The 18,100-nt window shown below is 41.0% G+C and overlaps 1 protein-coding gene across 1 annotated transcript in view; it reads left to right on the forward strand.

The window, feature by feature from the left end:
* Positions 1-15,682, forward strand: part of LOC121707430 (filamin-B) — a 63,897-nt gene extending 48,215 nt beyond the window's left edge. The window contains exons 38-46 of the mRNA XM_042089980.1: positions 80-202; positions 5,466-5,732; positions 5,837-5,974; positions 6,334-6,449; positions 12,309-12,441; positions 12,815-12,991; positions 13,539-13,757; positions 13,847-14,050; positions 14,566-15,682. Of these exons, the coding sequence (XP_041945914.1) occupies positions 80-202; positions 5,466-5,732; positions 5,837-5,974; positions 6,334-6,449; positions 12,309-12,441; positions 12,815-12,991; positions 13,539-13,757; positions 13,847-14,050; positions 14,566-14,753 (1,565 nt within the window). The 3' untranslated portion in view covers positions 14,754-15,682. The remainder of the gene's footprint in view (positions 1-79; positions 203-5,465; positions 5,733-5,836; positions 5,975-6,333; positions 6,450-12,308; positions 12,442-12,814; positions 12,992-13,538; positions 13,758-13,846; positions 14,051-14,565) is intronic.
* The last annotated feature ends 2,418 nt before the right edge of the window (positions 15,683-18,100 follow it).

An 18,100-nucleotide genomic window follows, 5' to 3' on the forward strand; every position in this document is an offset into this window, starting at 1 on the left:
GCTGACTAATGTGCCAGTGGGTGTTGGATATTGGTTGACTTTGTGCTTCTGCGGTGTCTGTTTTGGGGTGTGCCCATAGGGAGTCCCTTCTCAGTGAAGGTAACAGGAGAGGGTCGCATCCGCGAAAGCATCACCCGCAGGCAGAAGGCTGCCTCTGTGGCCAGCGTGGGCAGTGTGTGCGACCTCAATCTGAAGATCCCTGGTAAGGAGGAAAAGGGACCGGCTGTTCAGTTACTACTCAGGGTGCATAAACACTGATCAAAATGTGTGTCTGCCATACCATAGGTTGTTTTGGATAAACATGTTCTGAGTTTTAATTTGAGGTTTTATATTTCAGATGCTATATAGTGAAGTCGTTAGGATCGTTTACTTTGTGAAATTAATTATTTGCTGGTAATCACACATATGAACATTTGTAGCTCTCTTCTGTGGGCGTCACTGTGAACTTGTTTATTTGATGGTCTCTTTGGATCATCTTTTCAACACAAAAACCTTTTAATTTCTCATGAGCTTCATAGTATTTACAGCAGGTTTAAATCTGGTTTAAACTGTTCTCACATTCTGACCCCTGTCATCCACAAACTCCTCTATGTGGTAAAAAAGACTCCAGTGTTTCAGGTGACATGACTTGCTGTAACCCTAACATTCCATCTGTTTGCACTCTGTGTCTGGAGTAGAGAGTAGATATCAAATGTAAGACATCGGTCACCTGGGGTGGCTCTGTGGGATATTGAGGCAGCGGGTGCTCGTTAAAGAGGTTCAACCCGGGTCTGAACCCACCCGCCACCAACCCTGCCGGCCTCGCTCAGCAGTGATTTACTACCCTGCACGAGAGAGAGAGAGAGAGAGAGAGAGAGACTGAGGAAAATGAGTGAGCATAAAGGATTCAAGAAAGAAACTCGGCTATGCATAGACAAAGTAGGTGAGCTGTAGAAATTGAGATGGAAGTGGGGCAGGGGAAAGAATGTAGCCATACTCTTTATACTTGCTTGAATTCATAGTGCTGATGGCACGACTTGACTGATTTTAGTGAAGCTAACTGAATGACTTCTGATGCATATTTTCTGGCGTGAGCTACCCCTCTTGGGGCCATGTTCTGGAAAACCCCGGCTAGAACATGAATGCCAACTCCATTACCGTTGCAGATGAGTTATCAGGATACCTGTCAGAAAATGAGAGGACAATAAAGCAGCTTCTTCTAGGCCATGTGCCAGACAGCTTAGCTGAATGAGGCCAGTCCTGATGGATGGCTCACACGATTGCCCCTCTCATTTCCTCAGTGGCACCATGCCAGATAATGCGCTGCAGGCACGGAGCACAGCCTACATTGTGTCAAGCTTGGCACGACAGTGCTACCAGTGTTGCTGGAACAGGTATGAGGGACCATATTGTTCAGATCTAGCAGACAAAAGGTATGACATCAGCTCCCCGACCAGAGGGGTAGATGTTCATGATGCGTGTCAGGGTAAGGATAAGAATTTGACACCTCCGCTGACGTGGTGTTCTGGGTGAAACAGATTTTTTTTTAGACAAAAGACTACTTGTGGAATAGCAGACTGGGTGACTAGAATTATACGCATGAGCTGAACTGAAAATCAGCATTAACAGGGAACGCAGCCAAATATCTGGCTGAGCTACAATTGTTTACGCTCTTGTGTCCTGCCAAGGTATGACTTTGAGAGCTCTTTGGTCTACTCCTTAAGCAAAAACACATGGTGAGGAAAAAACATGTTGAATGCTATGCAAACATATGCACATAATATATCTGAAAAAAGTCTACTCCCAATAAAAATGATAGAAGCGATTAGGAAATTTCTCTACAGAACAATAAAGATCTACACTGCTGTCTGTTTGTGCACCCTGCAGGTGTCTATATAATCCTTGTCAATGTCAAGTACACCCTAAACTACATGCCAAGTGCACTCCTCCTGGTCAACTTGGGATATGTTGTCATTAAATGTATTTTTTTACATGTGACACAGAGGTTACCAGACATGTTGGGTGATTTTTTTTTTTATTTTTATTTTTTTTATTTTTTTATTTTTTTATTTTTTATTTTATTTTTTTTTTTAAATCCACATTCCATTTAAAGCCACTTATTTAGAACAATGTTATTCAAGACTTTTTTTCAAGTCTTGATGCCTATGGTGGCTCATTGCTACAAGCTCTTTGATATAAGTGAAGTGGAGTAAGTTTTCTTCTTCTAGATTTCTGAATTATTTGATTTGATATCCCATCCCCACTTCCACTTCAAAGCCTACAAATGATGATCACAAATGATTTCCTCCGTGCAGTTGACACTGGTCTACTGTCCAGTCTCATCCTTCTGGACCTCAGACCTCACTGCCTTTGACACAATTTCACGCCAACTACTGTGGGACCGATTAGCGAGCATTGGAATCTGTGGCCCAGCTCATGCATGGTTTGCAAACTATTTAGCAGACAGAACATATGTTGTCCAGATCCACCGATCAGAAAGCTCCATCCTCCACCACAGAGTCCCACAGAGTTCAGTACTGGGGCCACTTCTGTTTATGATCTACCTCCTTCCCCTCAGTAACATCTTCAGGCACTGTGGCCTCCACATCCTATGATGATGTCACACAGCTCTGTGTCCACCAAACCCACTACCACTCTCACTTCCATTAGCCTCCTTGTTTCTCTCCATGCCATATAGACAGCAATTATCTGATTCAACAGTAAGTAAACTGAGCTGTTACTCATTGGCACTACATCTACGTTTGCAAAAAACCCCAATATGTCCTCAATCTCCATTGGCAAGATCATCATACCTGTCTCCAAACCAGGGCTTGAAAACGAAATTATTTTTCAAACGTTCCGTTCCGAACGGTTCAGGTAGGCCTATGTTTAACGTTTTCGTTCTTGCATGCGTTCCGCCACCAACATATCGGTCCTGAACCGGTTCGGAACGCAAAATATCGTTCGTTCTTAAAGTTCCGGCAGTGTTTGGTGGGCCTATCAAGTCTATTTTTGTGGACTTTACCTTAGAATAGACATGCTCTCATTATTTCCTCTTGATTTAGCCTATATCGTAGCTATGCCCAAAAATAATAAATCACAGGCGGCATCCAAAAACATTCAGATGGGCTATCCATCCCATAGCCTACAGACTTACTATAGGCCTAACCTATGCCTATAAATAATTTCTTATCAAAAATATTTCTGGATACGTGCTAAACTCCTTACCTGGTTGTAGCCTAAGTTTTATCCATATGGAGACCTTCAAAGGCTTGCGCTATAATTCCAACCCTGTTTATAAACGAACCTGTCTGTTGCTGACAAGGCCTATCTCAAATTTCCTGTTTAACTCTTCTACATAGAATAGGCTATAATTTGCGCAAACATTTCAAATCCCGACTTTAAAACGACAAGGCGTGGACAGGCAAAATAGGCTATTACGCATAGGCTACAAACAATTTCCAAATCAGTTTCAGTAGCCTACGCTACGAGCTGGCCTAAGATCCGAAGTGGCAGACGGATAGGTTACATTACAACAGTAAGACAAAATATACACATTTGGACCAAAGGTCCATTTATTCGTTTTTTTTTTTTCAAACTGCAGAAACCAAATTATTAGGCTGTTCGCCTACAGTAGTTGGCTACATAGCGGCTTGTTATCTCACATTAACAGTGTAGATGCGGGCTTGTTTTTCGCACAACCGGAAATAGTCTCCCTGACATAGGATATGCTTTTGCTTTTGAAATTTTATAAAATATATAGAGAACGAAAAAAAAACGTTATTAACCGGTTTTGTGGATTTCAGAATAACGTTTCTGTTCCGGAACAGTTGAAGAGCATTTTGTTTTCGTTTCCGTTTCCGCTCCTCGTAAAATTCCGTAAAATTCCGTTCGTTTTCGGTTTTCGTTTTCGTTCCTTGAACCGGTTCGGAGCCCTGCTCCAAACAGGGGAAAAGCCTTGGAGTTACTCTGGACAGTACCCTTTCATTTTCAAATCTGTTGGACTGCGTTTTTTCACCTCAGAAACATCAATTCACCTCACGCAACGCTCCACTGAAGTGCTTGTCAACACCCTTGTAACGTCTCGCATCGACTACTACAATACAATCCTGACAGACATCGCAAACAAACTCCTCCATCAACTCCAACTCATCCAAAACTCTGCAGCACACATTATCACCCACTCAAAGTCCTCCCAACATGTTGCACCTCTCCTGATACAGATACACTGGCTCCCTGTCTTTCAACGGATCAACTTTAAAATCCTGTTGATGGCATTCAAAGCCCTCCATAACCTTTGCCCTCCATATATCACAGAACTGCTAACAGACCTATAAACTCTTCCATTCACTACGATCATCTACAGCTGGATTACTGACAATACCAAACATCAGGCTCAACACAATAGGACCTTATCCTATGGTGCACCCAAACTGTGGAACTCCCTCCCCTCACACATCCGTGCTCTCAACCGCTCTTAAAAAACACCTTTATAAGCTAGCTTATGGACTTTAATGTGCCTTTACTTTTAATATTGTGTGCTGTGTAACTTAAAAAATGTATTATTATTATTATTATTATTATTATTATTATTATTATTATTATTATTATAAAATGAGATTTAAAGAGCGATTTAAAAATGATTAATTTCCATTAAATGTTTCTTCATACTCCTAATGTCTAAATGCAGAATGCAGACCCTTTTCATTCTTTTCACCTCTTCTTTCAGTGTCTAGCACTCTGACACTTTACTGTCATACATTGCTCACGTCTTTATAACTTGGCTAAAGTTCTCCATAGCTCATTGCTATTCATTTGTCTTCTAAAGGACATGTCTTCCCCAGACTCAACTCCACTTTTCTCTGAATACCTTATACTGTATCTGTTTGTTTGTTTGTCTGTTTCCACTGTTCTGTTTTGTCGTCTCCTTGTGTTATTCTCATTTCTCTTCCTCTTGTCCTTTCCTTTTTCCTCTAAATATGCTCGTAGTGACATGGTTTCTTCTGGCCTTGGCCCGTGAGCTGCTATCGCGGGGCATATGCCGTTCTCACTGCTCGCTACGTATTGGGGGCTTGGGGACAGTCTTGTCTGGGCCCTCAAGGGCTTGGAGCTTCTCCGAGGGCAGAAGTGAGTGCTGGTGGAAGACTGCTGCACCCCTGTCCCAAGCCTCGGGGCTGCAGGGTGCGTGTTAAAGCCCTGCAAATGGGAACAACGAGGTTGGCAGAACATGCTTGATCTTGCCTCCAGCATGTGCATGCATGTTTATGTGCCTGTGCACGTGTGTGTGTGTGCATATGCGTCTCAACATGGTGGCTGCTATTATCCACTACCCTGGTTGCTCATTTGCTTACCTTAACCTTTCCAGAGGCTTCCCTATGAGCTGGCTTCTCTCATAGTCCTGTTCGCACAAGTGTGCAGCTGTGTCACCTCTTTCCATTTCACACTTTTTCTCACTTTCATCTTGTAATCTCACCCTGTGTCTGCAGAGATAGACATCCGAGAGGTATCCGCTCAGGTCACTAGCCCCTCAGGCACCACAGAGGATGCAGAGATGGTCGCCATGGGCAACCACACCTACTGTATACGCTTTGTCCCACGGGAGATGGGCGTACACATGGTCAGTGTCAAGTACCGCGGCCAGCACGTCCCTGGAAGCCCCTTCCAGTTCACTGTGGGACCACTGGGAGAGGGTGGGCCCCATAAAGTCCGTGCTGGAGGCCCAGGGCTGGAGAAGGCTGAGGCAGGCGTCCCAGGTACAGAACTCTCCCTCATATGTGCTCAGACACACAACACGCACTTTAAAAAAAAAAATGGTAATAATAGTGTTGTGTGTGTGTGTGTGTGTGTCTGTGTGTAGCTGAGTTTAACATTTGGACACGGGAAGCTGGTGCAGGGGGCCTCTCGGTCGCTGTGGAGGGTCCAAGCCGAGCTGAAATCTCCTTTGAGGACCGGAAGGATGGCTCCTGTGGGGTGTCGTACGTTGCACAGGAGCCTGGTATGAACTCGGCCTGCGATGTGGTTGTGTCATATCCTGCGATGTTGCAATGTTTGCATTTATTAGACCATGTAGCTATGCCTCCAAAAAAACTAGTCAGACTGTTCTTCATAACACATTCCAGGTCAAGTTAAGCTGCCACAGATGTTGGATTATAGCAGTTTCCAGATGTATCAAATATGTTGCATACTTATCATGGTGGTGTTTGGTAGTTTAGACTGTGGGCAGCTCCATGGCATTTTGTTATGTTTAGCTTTACGCTTTAGTTTTAGCTTTTCATAGTCAAGTCATAGAATGTGGCTTATCATTTATCTCCCTCTGTTGCTGCATCTGTAAGTCTTTCTCTGCTGTTTTTCCAGGTGATTATGAGGTGTCGGTGAAGTTCAATGATGAGCACATCCCTGACAGCCCATACCTGGTGCAAGTGTGTGCACCTACAGATGATGCACGCCGACTCACTGTTACCAGTCTTCAGGTGAGACATGAGGAAACATCTCCACACCTGATCATGTGTCTGTAACTACCAAAGTACAGTGTCCAACACCAGCAGAACACTACTCAAAACCTGAACAAAGAACAAAACCTGATATATTGTGGTCAGCTATAGGAAACAAGTTGTGGGAGGTGAATTTTGAACGTATGTCATCCACTTAATACTGCAATTCAGGTTATAGATAGATTCAGTGATAATTTTGGTCACTGAGACTCTAGGCCAAGGATGCAGTGGCTCTATTCCTAACAGGGACATTTGGTAATACCAAAATTCACATAGCATTATGCTTAATTTAATAGAATTATGCTTTTAATTTCATCACCCCCATTGTGGAAGTATGCCAAAACAAAATGGTATGCCTCACTCATTCACCAAACAGATGTCATAGAAACTCTCAATAGATTCCCTAAATAGATCATTTTTCAATTTCATGCTTTGGCACAGAGAATTGCTTTGTGTACTGTCATTAGTTGGCTGACCGAGTTTTTTCGGGCCTGAGCGGCCCTCCCATCTGCCTGTGTGCAGATGGCTGCTCATGTTAACTGGAGTGTTGGCAGGCAGTGCCTGAGGACTGCCTTCCACTAGTTTAGCCCCGGAGCAGAGACTGAGGAGGTGCCAGCATGGTGTGGCCAACTGCTGGCAGGGGCACATACACTCAGGGCTTCCCTGCAACCCCTTGCTCATTGCTGGCATACTTTAACATAACAAACGTACTGTAGTCTCAGGAGATGGGTCAGAGGTGCTTTAAAACTGCCCTGCTGGTGTTACGGACTTACTTTGAGTAGCTTTCAGATGTCAGGCAAATGGTGTGGGGCTGGATGTTTCTCTTGTGTTTCATTTAAAGGCTCTTAACAGGAAACACACCATTTCAACTCAACAGGAGACCAGCTAAAGCAGAGAGGCAAACACATTACGCCTCCTAGATATCTTAGTCTGTGTTCTCCTTTGTCACATGTCTAACCTGTCCAGTAGCTCCTATTTATTTCCAAGATAAGCAGTCAATGTGTGATCTCGCCTCTTAGCTTTAGCTGGTCCAGATTGAGCACAGGTAAAGGGAAAAAAGGAAGATAGATAGATAGATAGATAGATAGATAGATAGATAGATAGATAGATAGATAGATAGATAGATAGATACTTTATTGATCCCCAGGGGAAATTCAAGTATAACCTTGTACATTCCCTTACCGGGAATACTTAAAGTAAATTTTATCAAGTAAAGTATATGATCAGATCATATAAGTAACTAGAAATGCAATTCCAAAGAATTACACGAGGGGATGCATTCCACTGGCTAGGGTGTTGGTGGGGCTATTGCTGCTAGCTGGTAGTGCTACCTGCAAAGGTGCTTTTTATACGAACCCTCTGACCAAATTTGAAGCTTGTGTGACAAGGTTTTCTTGACGTCACACTCAAGGTGTTTTTGACCTTGCCTCCAACATCAATTCACTTCATCTTTGAGTCCATACAAACACTCATACCAAATTTAAAGCATATGTCAATACGTTGTTGAGATATTGCACTCAAAGTATTCATGGACTTGACCTTTGACCTCCAACATCAACTCACTTCATCTTTTAAGTCCATACAAATACTCGTACCAAATTTGAAGCATGTGTGTTAAGCCGTTCTGGATATATTGAGGTTTCCCACTTTAAGTCAAATGTAAAATTCCCTGACTTTCCCTGACAGAAAACCTGAATTTCCATGACTTACTATATAACGGATAGTACAATATGCCAATCAATGATTTCAGAGCAGCCTTGTAGTGTTGAAGAATCTTTGAGCACTGAATAAATGAAGTTTGGCTACTCAAGCAAGCAGTAAGCTTATAACCAGGTATACACCAATTCTGTGTGGAAATATATTTGTATTAATGTATTTTGGCAAGTAAATGTTTAACTGCTTCCATGACTTTCCATGTCTGGAATAGGCTTTCCAAAATTCCATGATATTCCAGAAATTCCATGACCCGTGGGAACCCTGGATATAATGCTCAAAGCATGAGAGCTGGCTAGGACTTTTATTTTGACACACTTCAACAGGATGTGTCGTTCAGGGAGAGCCAGATTGTATGCTTAGAAGCGTTCAAGTCTATGAGGAGATGTAGGGTCTGGGATTGGGAACTTACCATAGGCACTGCTCAATCCGAAGGGCGGGATAAAAGGTTGTCTTTCACATTTCCTCTACACGCAATAAGATAGCGCTACAACTTATGAGTCCCATTCATTTTCCCACCAGTGGAGCTAGTTGGCTAGTTGATCAAACTTTTGCCATTTAAAAAAAAGCTTAACTCGAGTCGCGATTCAAAGACTGCTGTTCGCCAGCAGCAGCATCCATCTTCATTGTTTTCAAGTAGCAGGAAATTCACATCGAAATTCATCGTCGCCGACTCTATACACGATGTGATTGGCCTGATAGAAGTTTAATTTTTCCAGCTCTCAAGCAGCTAGCAAGAGAGTTGCTAGACTACCCTGGCTGCAAATTACATTTGCTGCCACTAGGGTGCGTCTAGATTTCTAGGCTACTTTTTAATTGCAAATATATCTCAAATTCTAAACTTCATGAAAAACGGATAGGCCGGTAAAGCCTTGGAAGATCTACGGAACGGTGCCTCAACCAAGTTTGTACGTTAAGCGGTTTGAGCTGAATTAAGCACACAAAAAGGAAAAAAGAATAATTATACCTAAAAATGCAATTCCAAGGAATTACCAGTGCATGAAAATGGAAAAAAAAATACGGTGTAAAGTATAGATGTACAGAGTAAAAACAGATAATGTGCGGGCAGTGGTAGTGTAGTGGTTAAGGAGCTGGGCTAGCGTGCAGTAGCCTGAAAGTTGTCGGTTCAATTCCTGGCTTCCACCGTTGTGCCCTTGAGCAAGGCACTTAACCCCAAGTTGCTCCGGGGACAATGTGATCCCTTGTAATATAGCGGACATATGTAAGTCACTTTGGTCAACAAGTGTCTGCTAAATGTAATGTAATGTAATGTAATAATGCAGAGATGGTTACAGTGGTGTTGCTAGGGAACATATGATTGTTGCTATGCCAAATAAAGCAGTTATGCTGGTTGCTAGGGTAATCTTGTTGGTTGCTATGGTGGTTGCTAGGTTGACATAGTGGTGGTTGCTAGGTTGCTGCTAGGGTAATTAAGATGGTTGCTAGGGTGTTGCTAGGGTACATATGGAAGTTGCCATGCCAAGTAAAATGATTGCTATGCTGGTTGCTAGGGTAATCATGTTGGTTCCTATGGTGGTTGCTAGGTTGACATGGTTTAATAAATGTTTATAGACAAATAGTTGAATGGATCTGTATACTGTAGGTAGATAGTTTAATGGATTTTGATAGACAGATGGCTTAATGGATAATGAAATGGTTTGAAATGGATGGATGAAAGACGGTTGGATGGAAAGTGCCTTGAATAGAGTACCGAAGTGTGACATTCCGTTTCCATTACCGCAGTGTCACCACTATGGTGAGTACTGTGGTTAGATTGATTTGTTTAGATCCAGTGAAATTGCTGCCTTGACAACGCGATGTCATGGCTTCGGTACACTATTCTTGTTGAATATTAACGTTTTTCATGTGACGTATTCTAGGTTCTATAGCTTTGTTTACATCCAGCTGGTAGGCAAGGGACAAGTTGAACCCATTGAACATCGTTGTCTGCAGCTGCCTCTCAGTAGGCTACATCTCTGTATTTCAGCAATGTCAACATTTCAGGCATCAATAAAGGTGATGATGAAACGTTATCCCATTGTTCAATATTTGATAGCCTGTCACAGGAACGTTGTTTCGCTAAAATCGCCCTAATTTGGTGCATTGATCTGTATCGATAACGTTATGGGAGAACCTGCATGTAGCCTAATGGTAGCCTAACTTTTTTTCTCTGTTCAAAACTCGGTTTACACGAAGACAATAGCCTTTCTTAGAAGCTGTGAAATTTGACCAGAAAGGAACATGTCTTCCTTCTGAAAGCTGACACAAAATCAAACAATATTTGATCATTTAACTTCAACTGAACAGCGACAGGTCTTGGTAGGCAGTACAGCAGACGTTAAAACGGTAGCCTACTGTTATAGCCAGAGTCAGTCAGCATCATGTAACATTAATGGCGTTAGTCATGAATCCTGTAACATATTATATCATATAACAGCAATGGCTTATTCGAAGACGATCTGCATGGATATATAACCACCCAGAAAAACTCAGAATGTGAGTGATAAAGTTCATTAATTGTATGAAACTTTTTATTAGTTACCCATTGCAGCATCGCCTATATTAGGCTGTTATGCTAGCTCAGCCTTTAAATATGTTGTTATTTTGGTCATGTGGACTTGATTAAACGGATAAAGATAATTCATAAACTGCTTATTTCTTACATGACTGAAGCAGTAGCCTAGGTTCAACAGTGGTGTTTGAGGTTGCTGTGTTAAGTTGTTGTGTGTGATCGCTAAACAATTAGGATCAAATCAGTTTATTTTGACATACGGGAGTTAGCCTGACCTGGAACGTTAGCCAAGCCTATTCTGTTTTCATTTATTAGCATTTGTTGTGATTATATAATCAAATGACACTCATGATAACTTGAAATAGAAGGACAGAAGATAGGTGATTGATGTCCACAAGCACGAATTTCACGAGACAAATTAGAACAAACTGTTCCGGTAAAAATAATCTTGCCATGTTTAAAATGCTGCACTTTTTCCCTTCATAGCCTATCTCTGGCAATTCATTTTTGGATGACTGTAGATAGTAGTATTTTAGCCTACGTCTTCGTAGACAGTAGGCTACACCATTAGGCTATCTTGAGAATAAAAGACTTCACAGCTGCTAACGATCATCCTCCACAACCACGAGGATAGGTAGGCTAAACGGTCGTTCGTCGCCTTTTTGCTTCTTATTGTAAAACCAACTGTTAGGGCCTACACAAGTGGTCGGCATCCCGGTCAATATTTGATATTAAAATTTCAATTTTGAAGCTATTTGTAACTATGTGTAGCCTATGCAACCGACTGTTGTAGGCTTGCCTACCACTCTCTGCAGTGCCTTGCCTACCATTCTTGCCTACCACTCTAGTTGTAAACAAACGGTCACATGACATTATGACGTAGGTGCAAAACCTTAATAGAGAGACTAGGACAAATGGAGCCTAGCAGATGGCTGTTGTAACGGGTGCAAATCAGTGTTAACGGCCCTTTATGATGTCATAATGCCCAATAGAAAGTCTATGGGAAAAAATAAGCTAGTTTTTTGTTAATATCTCAAAAAGGATAAAGTTTACAAAAATGAAAAATACATAGCAGATGTCCTTTAGAAGACCTACATTACAAAGTTTGAATAAAATGTCTAAGTTAAACGGTTTAATAGCGCACAGAAAAAGTGGTCAGCGGAATAATAATAAGAGATAGGAAGCCTAGGAAGAACAGTACACTGCATTTTAATGCACTGTAATAATAAGAAGAACCCACCGGATTTCAGTAGAGGGGATGCATCCCCTCTAAAGACTTTTCCAATCAGTATAAGTATATTTAAGTGTAAGTACCAAGTAAAGGGTAGATATACTTAAACTTTTATGCATACTTATTTCAGTATAAGCCAAGTATAAATCGAGTGCATCTCTGATCAGTACACAAAAAATAAACTATAAAAATAGGCTACTTAGTTCAAAATAAGTAGATCAACAATACACTTCCATATATTTCCTTTTGCTAAGGGTTGTCTTTGATTGCCTGTTGAAAGGTTTCTAGCACTTCTGCACAAAAGATCACTTGTAAAAGGTGTGGTATTTATAGGAAATGGGGGAGGGATGTGTTAAATAATCTGTTGTTGGCTGCTCATCAGGAGTCAGGTTTAAAAGCCAACCAGCCAGCCTCCTTTGCAGTGCGCCTGAATGGCGCTCAGGGTACCATCGATGCTAAAGTGCACAGCCCATCCGGAGCCTTGGAGGAGTGTGTAGTGTCCGAGCTAGAGCAAGGTAATGCCCCTTTACAGCAAAAGGTTTGCAGAAAGACAATGTCATGGTTGTCATCATGGTATTGATGCAGCATGTCCCTGTTTTCATTGAGAAAATGGTTTTGCTGCATACCTTTAGTCATTCACTGATAATCATAGTCTCCCCAATGCAGTTTTAAAGGTGAGGTCTGTGATTCTAATCCAATACACGTTCTGCCAGATTGAGCATATTGGTCCTCAGGATCCTCTTCCTGAGACTGTTGAGCTGAAATATTAACAACCTCTTGCCAGAACCAGAATCACAGACGCTACCTTTAAATCTAAAATCCATGCTTTCCATTGGAATACAGTGTTTAGAATAACACAGTAATAAGACCACATTGACCTCTTTTTAGACAAATATGCTATTCGATTCATCCCTCGTGAGAATGGCATCCACACGATCAACGTCAAGTTCAATGGCAGCCACATCCCTGGCAGTCCATTCCAGGTGCGGGTGGGTGAGCCAGGACAGAGTGGAGATGCCGGCCTAGTTAGTGCATACGGAGCTGGTCTGGAAAGAGGCACAACAGGTAAGTTCACTCAAGGCATGTTACTGGTCAGAACAATGAAGTTACACACAGTGTTGACACCTATTGTTCTGCCTATCATCAAAATGAGTTTGAAGCCATTATTTCAAAGTAAAAGAACTACATTGTATTGGCTAAATGGCGATTGGCGACAAACTTGCAAGACAAGAGTTACAAAAGGTGATGTCAGGTTGGGAAAGTAGTACACTTTTTGCATTAGGTACCACTGTGACAATGTATTAATACTTTTATGTATTAATAATGTACAAGTAATTCACCAATTTAATTAATCGTAAAATTGATTAGCAGAGGGGCATACGTTTTTAATCAATACGTCAATATATATATTGGGGGTTTGTGTTGTTTCTGCCACTGTGGGGGATTCCCAATGTTAACTCTAACTAAGCAACATATCTGTACAAAAACAAGGCTTTGCAAACCTGTCCAACTGTTTACCTAACCAGGCTGAATCAATTCACTTGTGTTTTGTAAGTCATCACGTCAATGGAGTACCTTAAGTTATTGTATACCTGTTCTTATCTGACATCAGGTAACCAGGCAGAGTTCACCATCAACAGCATTAAAGCAGGGCCAGGCTCTCTTGCTGTGACCATAGAAGGTCCATCCAAGGTGAAGATGGAGTGCCAGGAGTGTCCAGAGGGTTACAAGGTGCAGTACACACCTATGGCCCCCGGCAACTATCTAATCAGCATCAAGTATGGAGGACCCAATCACATCACTGGCAGCCCCTTCAAGGCCAAAGTCACAGGTATTTTTTTAACTTGTGGGTGATGTGATTCATTCTTCAGCTTGTCTACAGGCATCCTGACCTTGTTTGTTTTGACCCCCTGTCCCTAGGCCCTCGTCTGGTGAATGTAACTAATGCCAGTGAAACATCCACACTTATGGTGGACCCGGTCACTAAGCATAGTGCTGCTGCTGTCCATAGTGCCCTGCCCCGGGCTGCCTCAGATGCTACCAAGGTGGTGAGCCGAGGTCCAGGCCTGAGTAAGGCCTTTATTGGCCAGAAGAGCAGTTTTTCTGTGGACTGTAGCCAAGCAGGTGAGAAGTATTTAAATGTACTTTTTTTGTTGCTGTACTATGTACCATTATTTAATGAGGAACATATTAAGGGAATAAATACAGCTCATTACTCATTATGATCACAATTCTTTTTTTGGTCACAATTCTTCTACATGCTTTTCAGCCTGAGTGTTTTCTGCCCTTGACTTAAGTCTTTGATTTGTGCTTTTAGTGTGTAGCACACCAAAATCTGGCCATTGCTTATGTAAGCACCAAAGCCCTTGACTTTTCACGCTTCAAATACGCATCAAGTTATGTTAAGTGCCACAAGCTACAAGGCAAAATGCCAGTTTGTGTTTTTTGTTTCATGTTAATCACTTTGCACTTTCTTGACAGCCAAAATTGACAAAGGATGTGACTCACATGTGTCTCATGATCACACCTTCATTCTGAAATCTGAATCTAAATGGCTTTGTGTTTTATGGTGTTCCTGGCATACAATGTAGAAAATATTCTTAATAGTCTCTGTCGCCCTGTGTCTGTGTCCATAACAGGTAAAAATATGCTCTTGGTTGGTGTACATGGGCCTAACACTCCATGTGAAGAGGTGATGGTGAAGCACATGGGGAATCTGCAGTACAACGTCAGTTATGTGCTAAAGGAACGCGGCAGCTACGTGCTGGCTGTGAAGTGGGGTGAAGAGCACATCCCTGGCTCGCCCTTCCATGTCACTGTCCCATGAGTCTTGCCACTCAGAAACTGAGAGATAAGCAGAAAGATAGCCAAACCCATTTAGTGAAGCCCAGTGCTGTAGAATATATCAGACAAATTTGCACTCAAATATATTCTACATGTAAAATGGATACAGGTGACATTTTACATTATTTTAAAAAGCAAACCATTTCCCATACCTCAATTAATATTGAGTTCTGGTTTCACCCTGTCATTTATGAACAGGCCTTAATATATTTATAAGTAAATAAGTAGTATTTAACAACCATGTGGGCCATTACTATTGATGTCATCTTAATTTTGTCCTTGTTTATGTTCTCTTAAAATTGCATCAGCATGTAGACAACATGTACACTCATGCGTATCGAAGCATATCCATAAAATGCTAATTATTTTTTTTTCCACCACCAAATATGTGATGCAATATTTCATTTTTCACAACACTTTACAGTGTGGTGTTTACATGTGTTTTTTTTGTGCGTACATGATCCTCTGGCACCTCCTTGTGCTGCATTGCCAGTTCTATTTCACATAGACACTACCTAGACTACTTCAGATCTTGAATTCTGGACTGATGTCAAGATCTGACAAACAAGGTCTATGCAGCCATTGAGGTATTTTTAGCCAACACACTCCGTATCACCAAAACAACCATCTTTATTATTTCTCTGTCTTTGGTGGGCCATAATGGACTCTTGCTATCAACTCAATTCAGAATACTATTCAGAACTAGAGTTTGGAATAAAACTATGTTGTCTTATGTTGCTTAAATATAATAGTTTTGATACGCGAATGTTAAAAGAATATTTTTGAGGATTGTTTTAATGTGAGAGAAAGATCTTTTCACTGTTTGTAGTATCTCCCTGTGCCTTAATGTGGCTCAATAAATTATGTACTGTACATTTGTGATTTATTAAATAAAACAAAAACTGGAATAAATGCCTGTGTGTTGTCATAGATTCATTCATGAGTGAAATGGAATATTGTTTATTATTTTTAAATGCTATGCAGAGGCAACACAAAATGCTAGTTAAATGATATTACTAATATTGGTAATCTATTGCTAATATTGTTTTTTTTATTATTATTAAACTTATAATGTCAGTGTAATATTTTTGATGTCATTGTAAGTTGTTTTGGACAGAAGCATCAGCCAAGAACTTTTAACAAATAAACTGCCTTCAAATCACCCGTGTATACCAAGAGCTAGTGAAGGTAGCTTGTATGCTAATCCTCATTTTGTAGGCACATTGCCTAAAGCATCTGCTAAATGAGTTAATGAATAAATGTAAACAAAGGTCAGCTCCTTTCCTTTTGAAGGGCAGAGGCAAGACATATTTAGCATTATTGCAGACAAGACGTAATGTTACATTTTGGTCAAAAGATGTTATTTGGAAATAATGCTTCTTTACCCAATTGTATAGTATTGCCAGAGCCGGACAGTAACGGTGTACATTTACTTGAGTACTGTACTTGAGGACAATTTTGAGAGATCTGTACTTTACTCAAGTATCATTTTTGGGGAGTACTCATGACTTTACTTAAGTACATTTGAGAGGCAAATATTATACTCTTTACTCCACTACATTTCTATCCATAACCGTGAGTACCCGTTACTTATTCTAAAAAAAAAAAAAAGAAAAACCTTGGAAATCCTCAATTTGTTGTTTCCCTCTCAAACGTGATTGGATTGTGCAGGCGCCACTGATTGGGACAGCCTATCAGCAATCACCTCAGCTTTCCGCCAAAGTCAAATCCATGGTCAGATTTAGATAAGAGACAAAACCATGGACGAAACAATGGATGAAGATGCAGCAGGTCCATCCCGGGAATGTGCCAACCTGTGGCCCCACCTCAACAGACTATTTAAATTTTCTAGTTAATGATAGTTTTCGCTTCAAGTGTTTCAATTACAAAATAGTATTTTGTATTTGAAATACATATTTTAAATACATGTATTAGAAATACTGCCCATCCCTGGCAACATGGTAAAAAGATGAAAATGACTTGATTTTACTTTCAATTCCTTTTACATTCTCCAAGGTATTAACATTACAAATTTTCATAACAGGACGTTTCTGTACATAAATGTAAGCACTGTGGCAGTAGTAATGCAATATTTGAAAAAAAAAAAAAAATGTAGGCTACTCTTGTACTCTTAATACTCAATACTCAAGTACTTTTAAAAACAAGTACTTCAGTACTTTTACTTAAGTAGACATCTGACTGTTGTACTTTTACTTGAGTCAAATTTAGCAAAGGGTATCTGTACTTTTACTCAAGTAATCAAGCTGTGTACTCTGTCCGCCTCTGAGTATTGCCAATGCAAAGTTACATTAACTAAATTTGGATTGAATGATCTTTGTTAGACTGAAAGCAGGAACACAGCAAAAACATGCTTCTCTTACAATCCCCTAGCTCAAGAGATAGAATAAATCCAGCACTCATAACACCAGTGTCATAAGATTGATCCTGAGGGAGATCAAATACTGATCGAAATGTGTGTATTACATATTGCAGTGACAATAATAGGCGGTTTTAGATTAAGTCTATATTTTGAAATGCGCAATGCATTTCCATCCAAGCATTCTGGAATGCTGGAACGATTATTACCAGATTAGAATTATGTTTCTCTTAAAAGTACTTCCCTACCTGAAGTGCAGTTGTAAAGCATGTATTTAAAAGCACTTCACTGCCACTATCTGGACAAAGAGGGTAGCTGCCTGATCTTCACATCAAAATGGGGCATTGCACAATGCAGTTTTTTTTATGAAGAATTGTATGATGTTTTTCATTTTTAAATTTCACAATTAGAGTTCAGTAGAGTTATGTTTGTGCAGATGAATGTGGAGGTGACTAATGGCTGTAAAATGTGTAAAAGCTGCATTCCTTCAGTAGAAATATCAGCTTCTGCTTCTGGTGCAGTGTGGAACACTTTTGTTCTGTCAGCATTATGAGGGTTGAGAGGAGGGGAGGGGGCATATGAGACTCTGGGTTCATATAATTTGTCTTTTTGTCTATCCTCCCTTCCTCCCTTCCCCTTTTCCTAACCCCTCCTTCCAATGATCGCACAATTCCGACTGAAAACGCTTCCGCATAGGATACTTCTGTCACCTATCAGGCCTTCCACCTCCCTCCTCTCTCCTCGGTCTCACCTCCTCTGGTTGCAATTAGATAAATGAGACATCCTTAATGACCTCGAGCTTTGAACGATTTCTGGGGCACGAGCTGAAGGACCGAGGAGAGAGGCTGTGTGCAAATAGACCTTTGAGATGAGCCCTCTGCAAATTCTCTCCTCCTTCCTCTCCCCATTTTGTAGTGGCCAGTGTCCTGGTTTGTGATTAGGTTGCCATGGGG

This window comes from Alosa sapidissima, chromosome 4 (assembly GCF_018492685.1).
Source record: "Alosa sapidissima isolate fAloSap1 chromosome 4, fAloSap1.pri, whole genome shotgun sequence".
NCBI lineage: Eukaryota > Metazoa > Chordata > Actinopteri > Clupeiformes > Clupeidae > Alosa > Alosa sapidissima.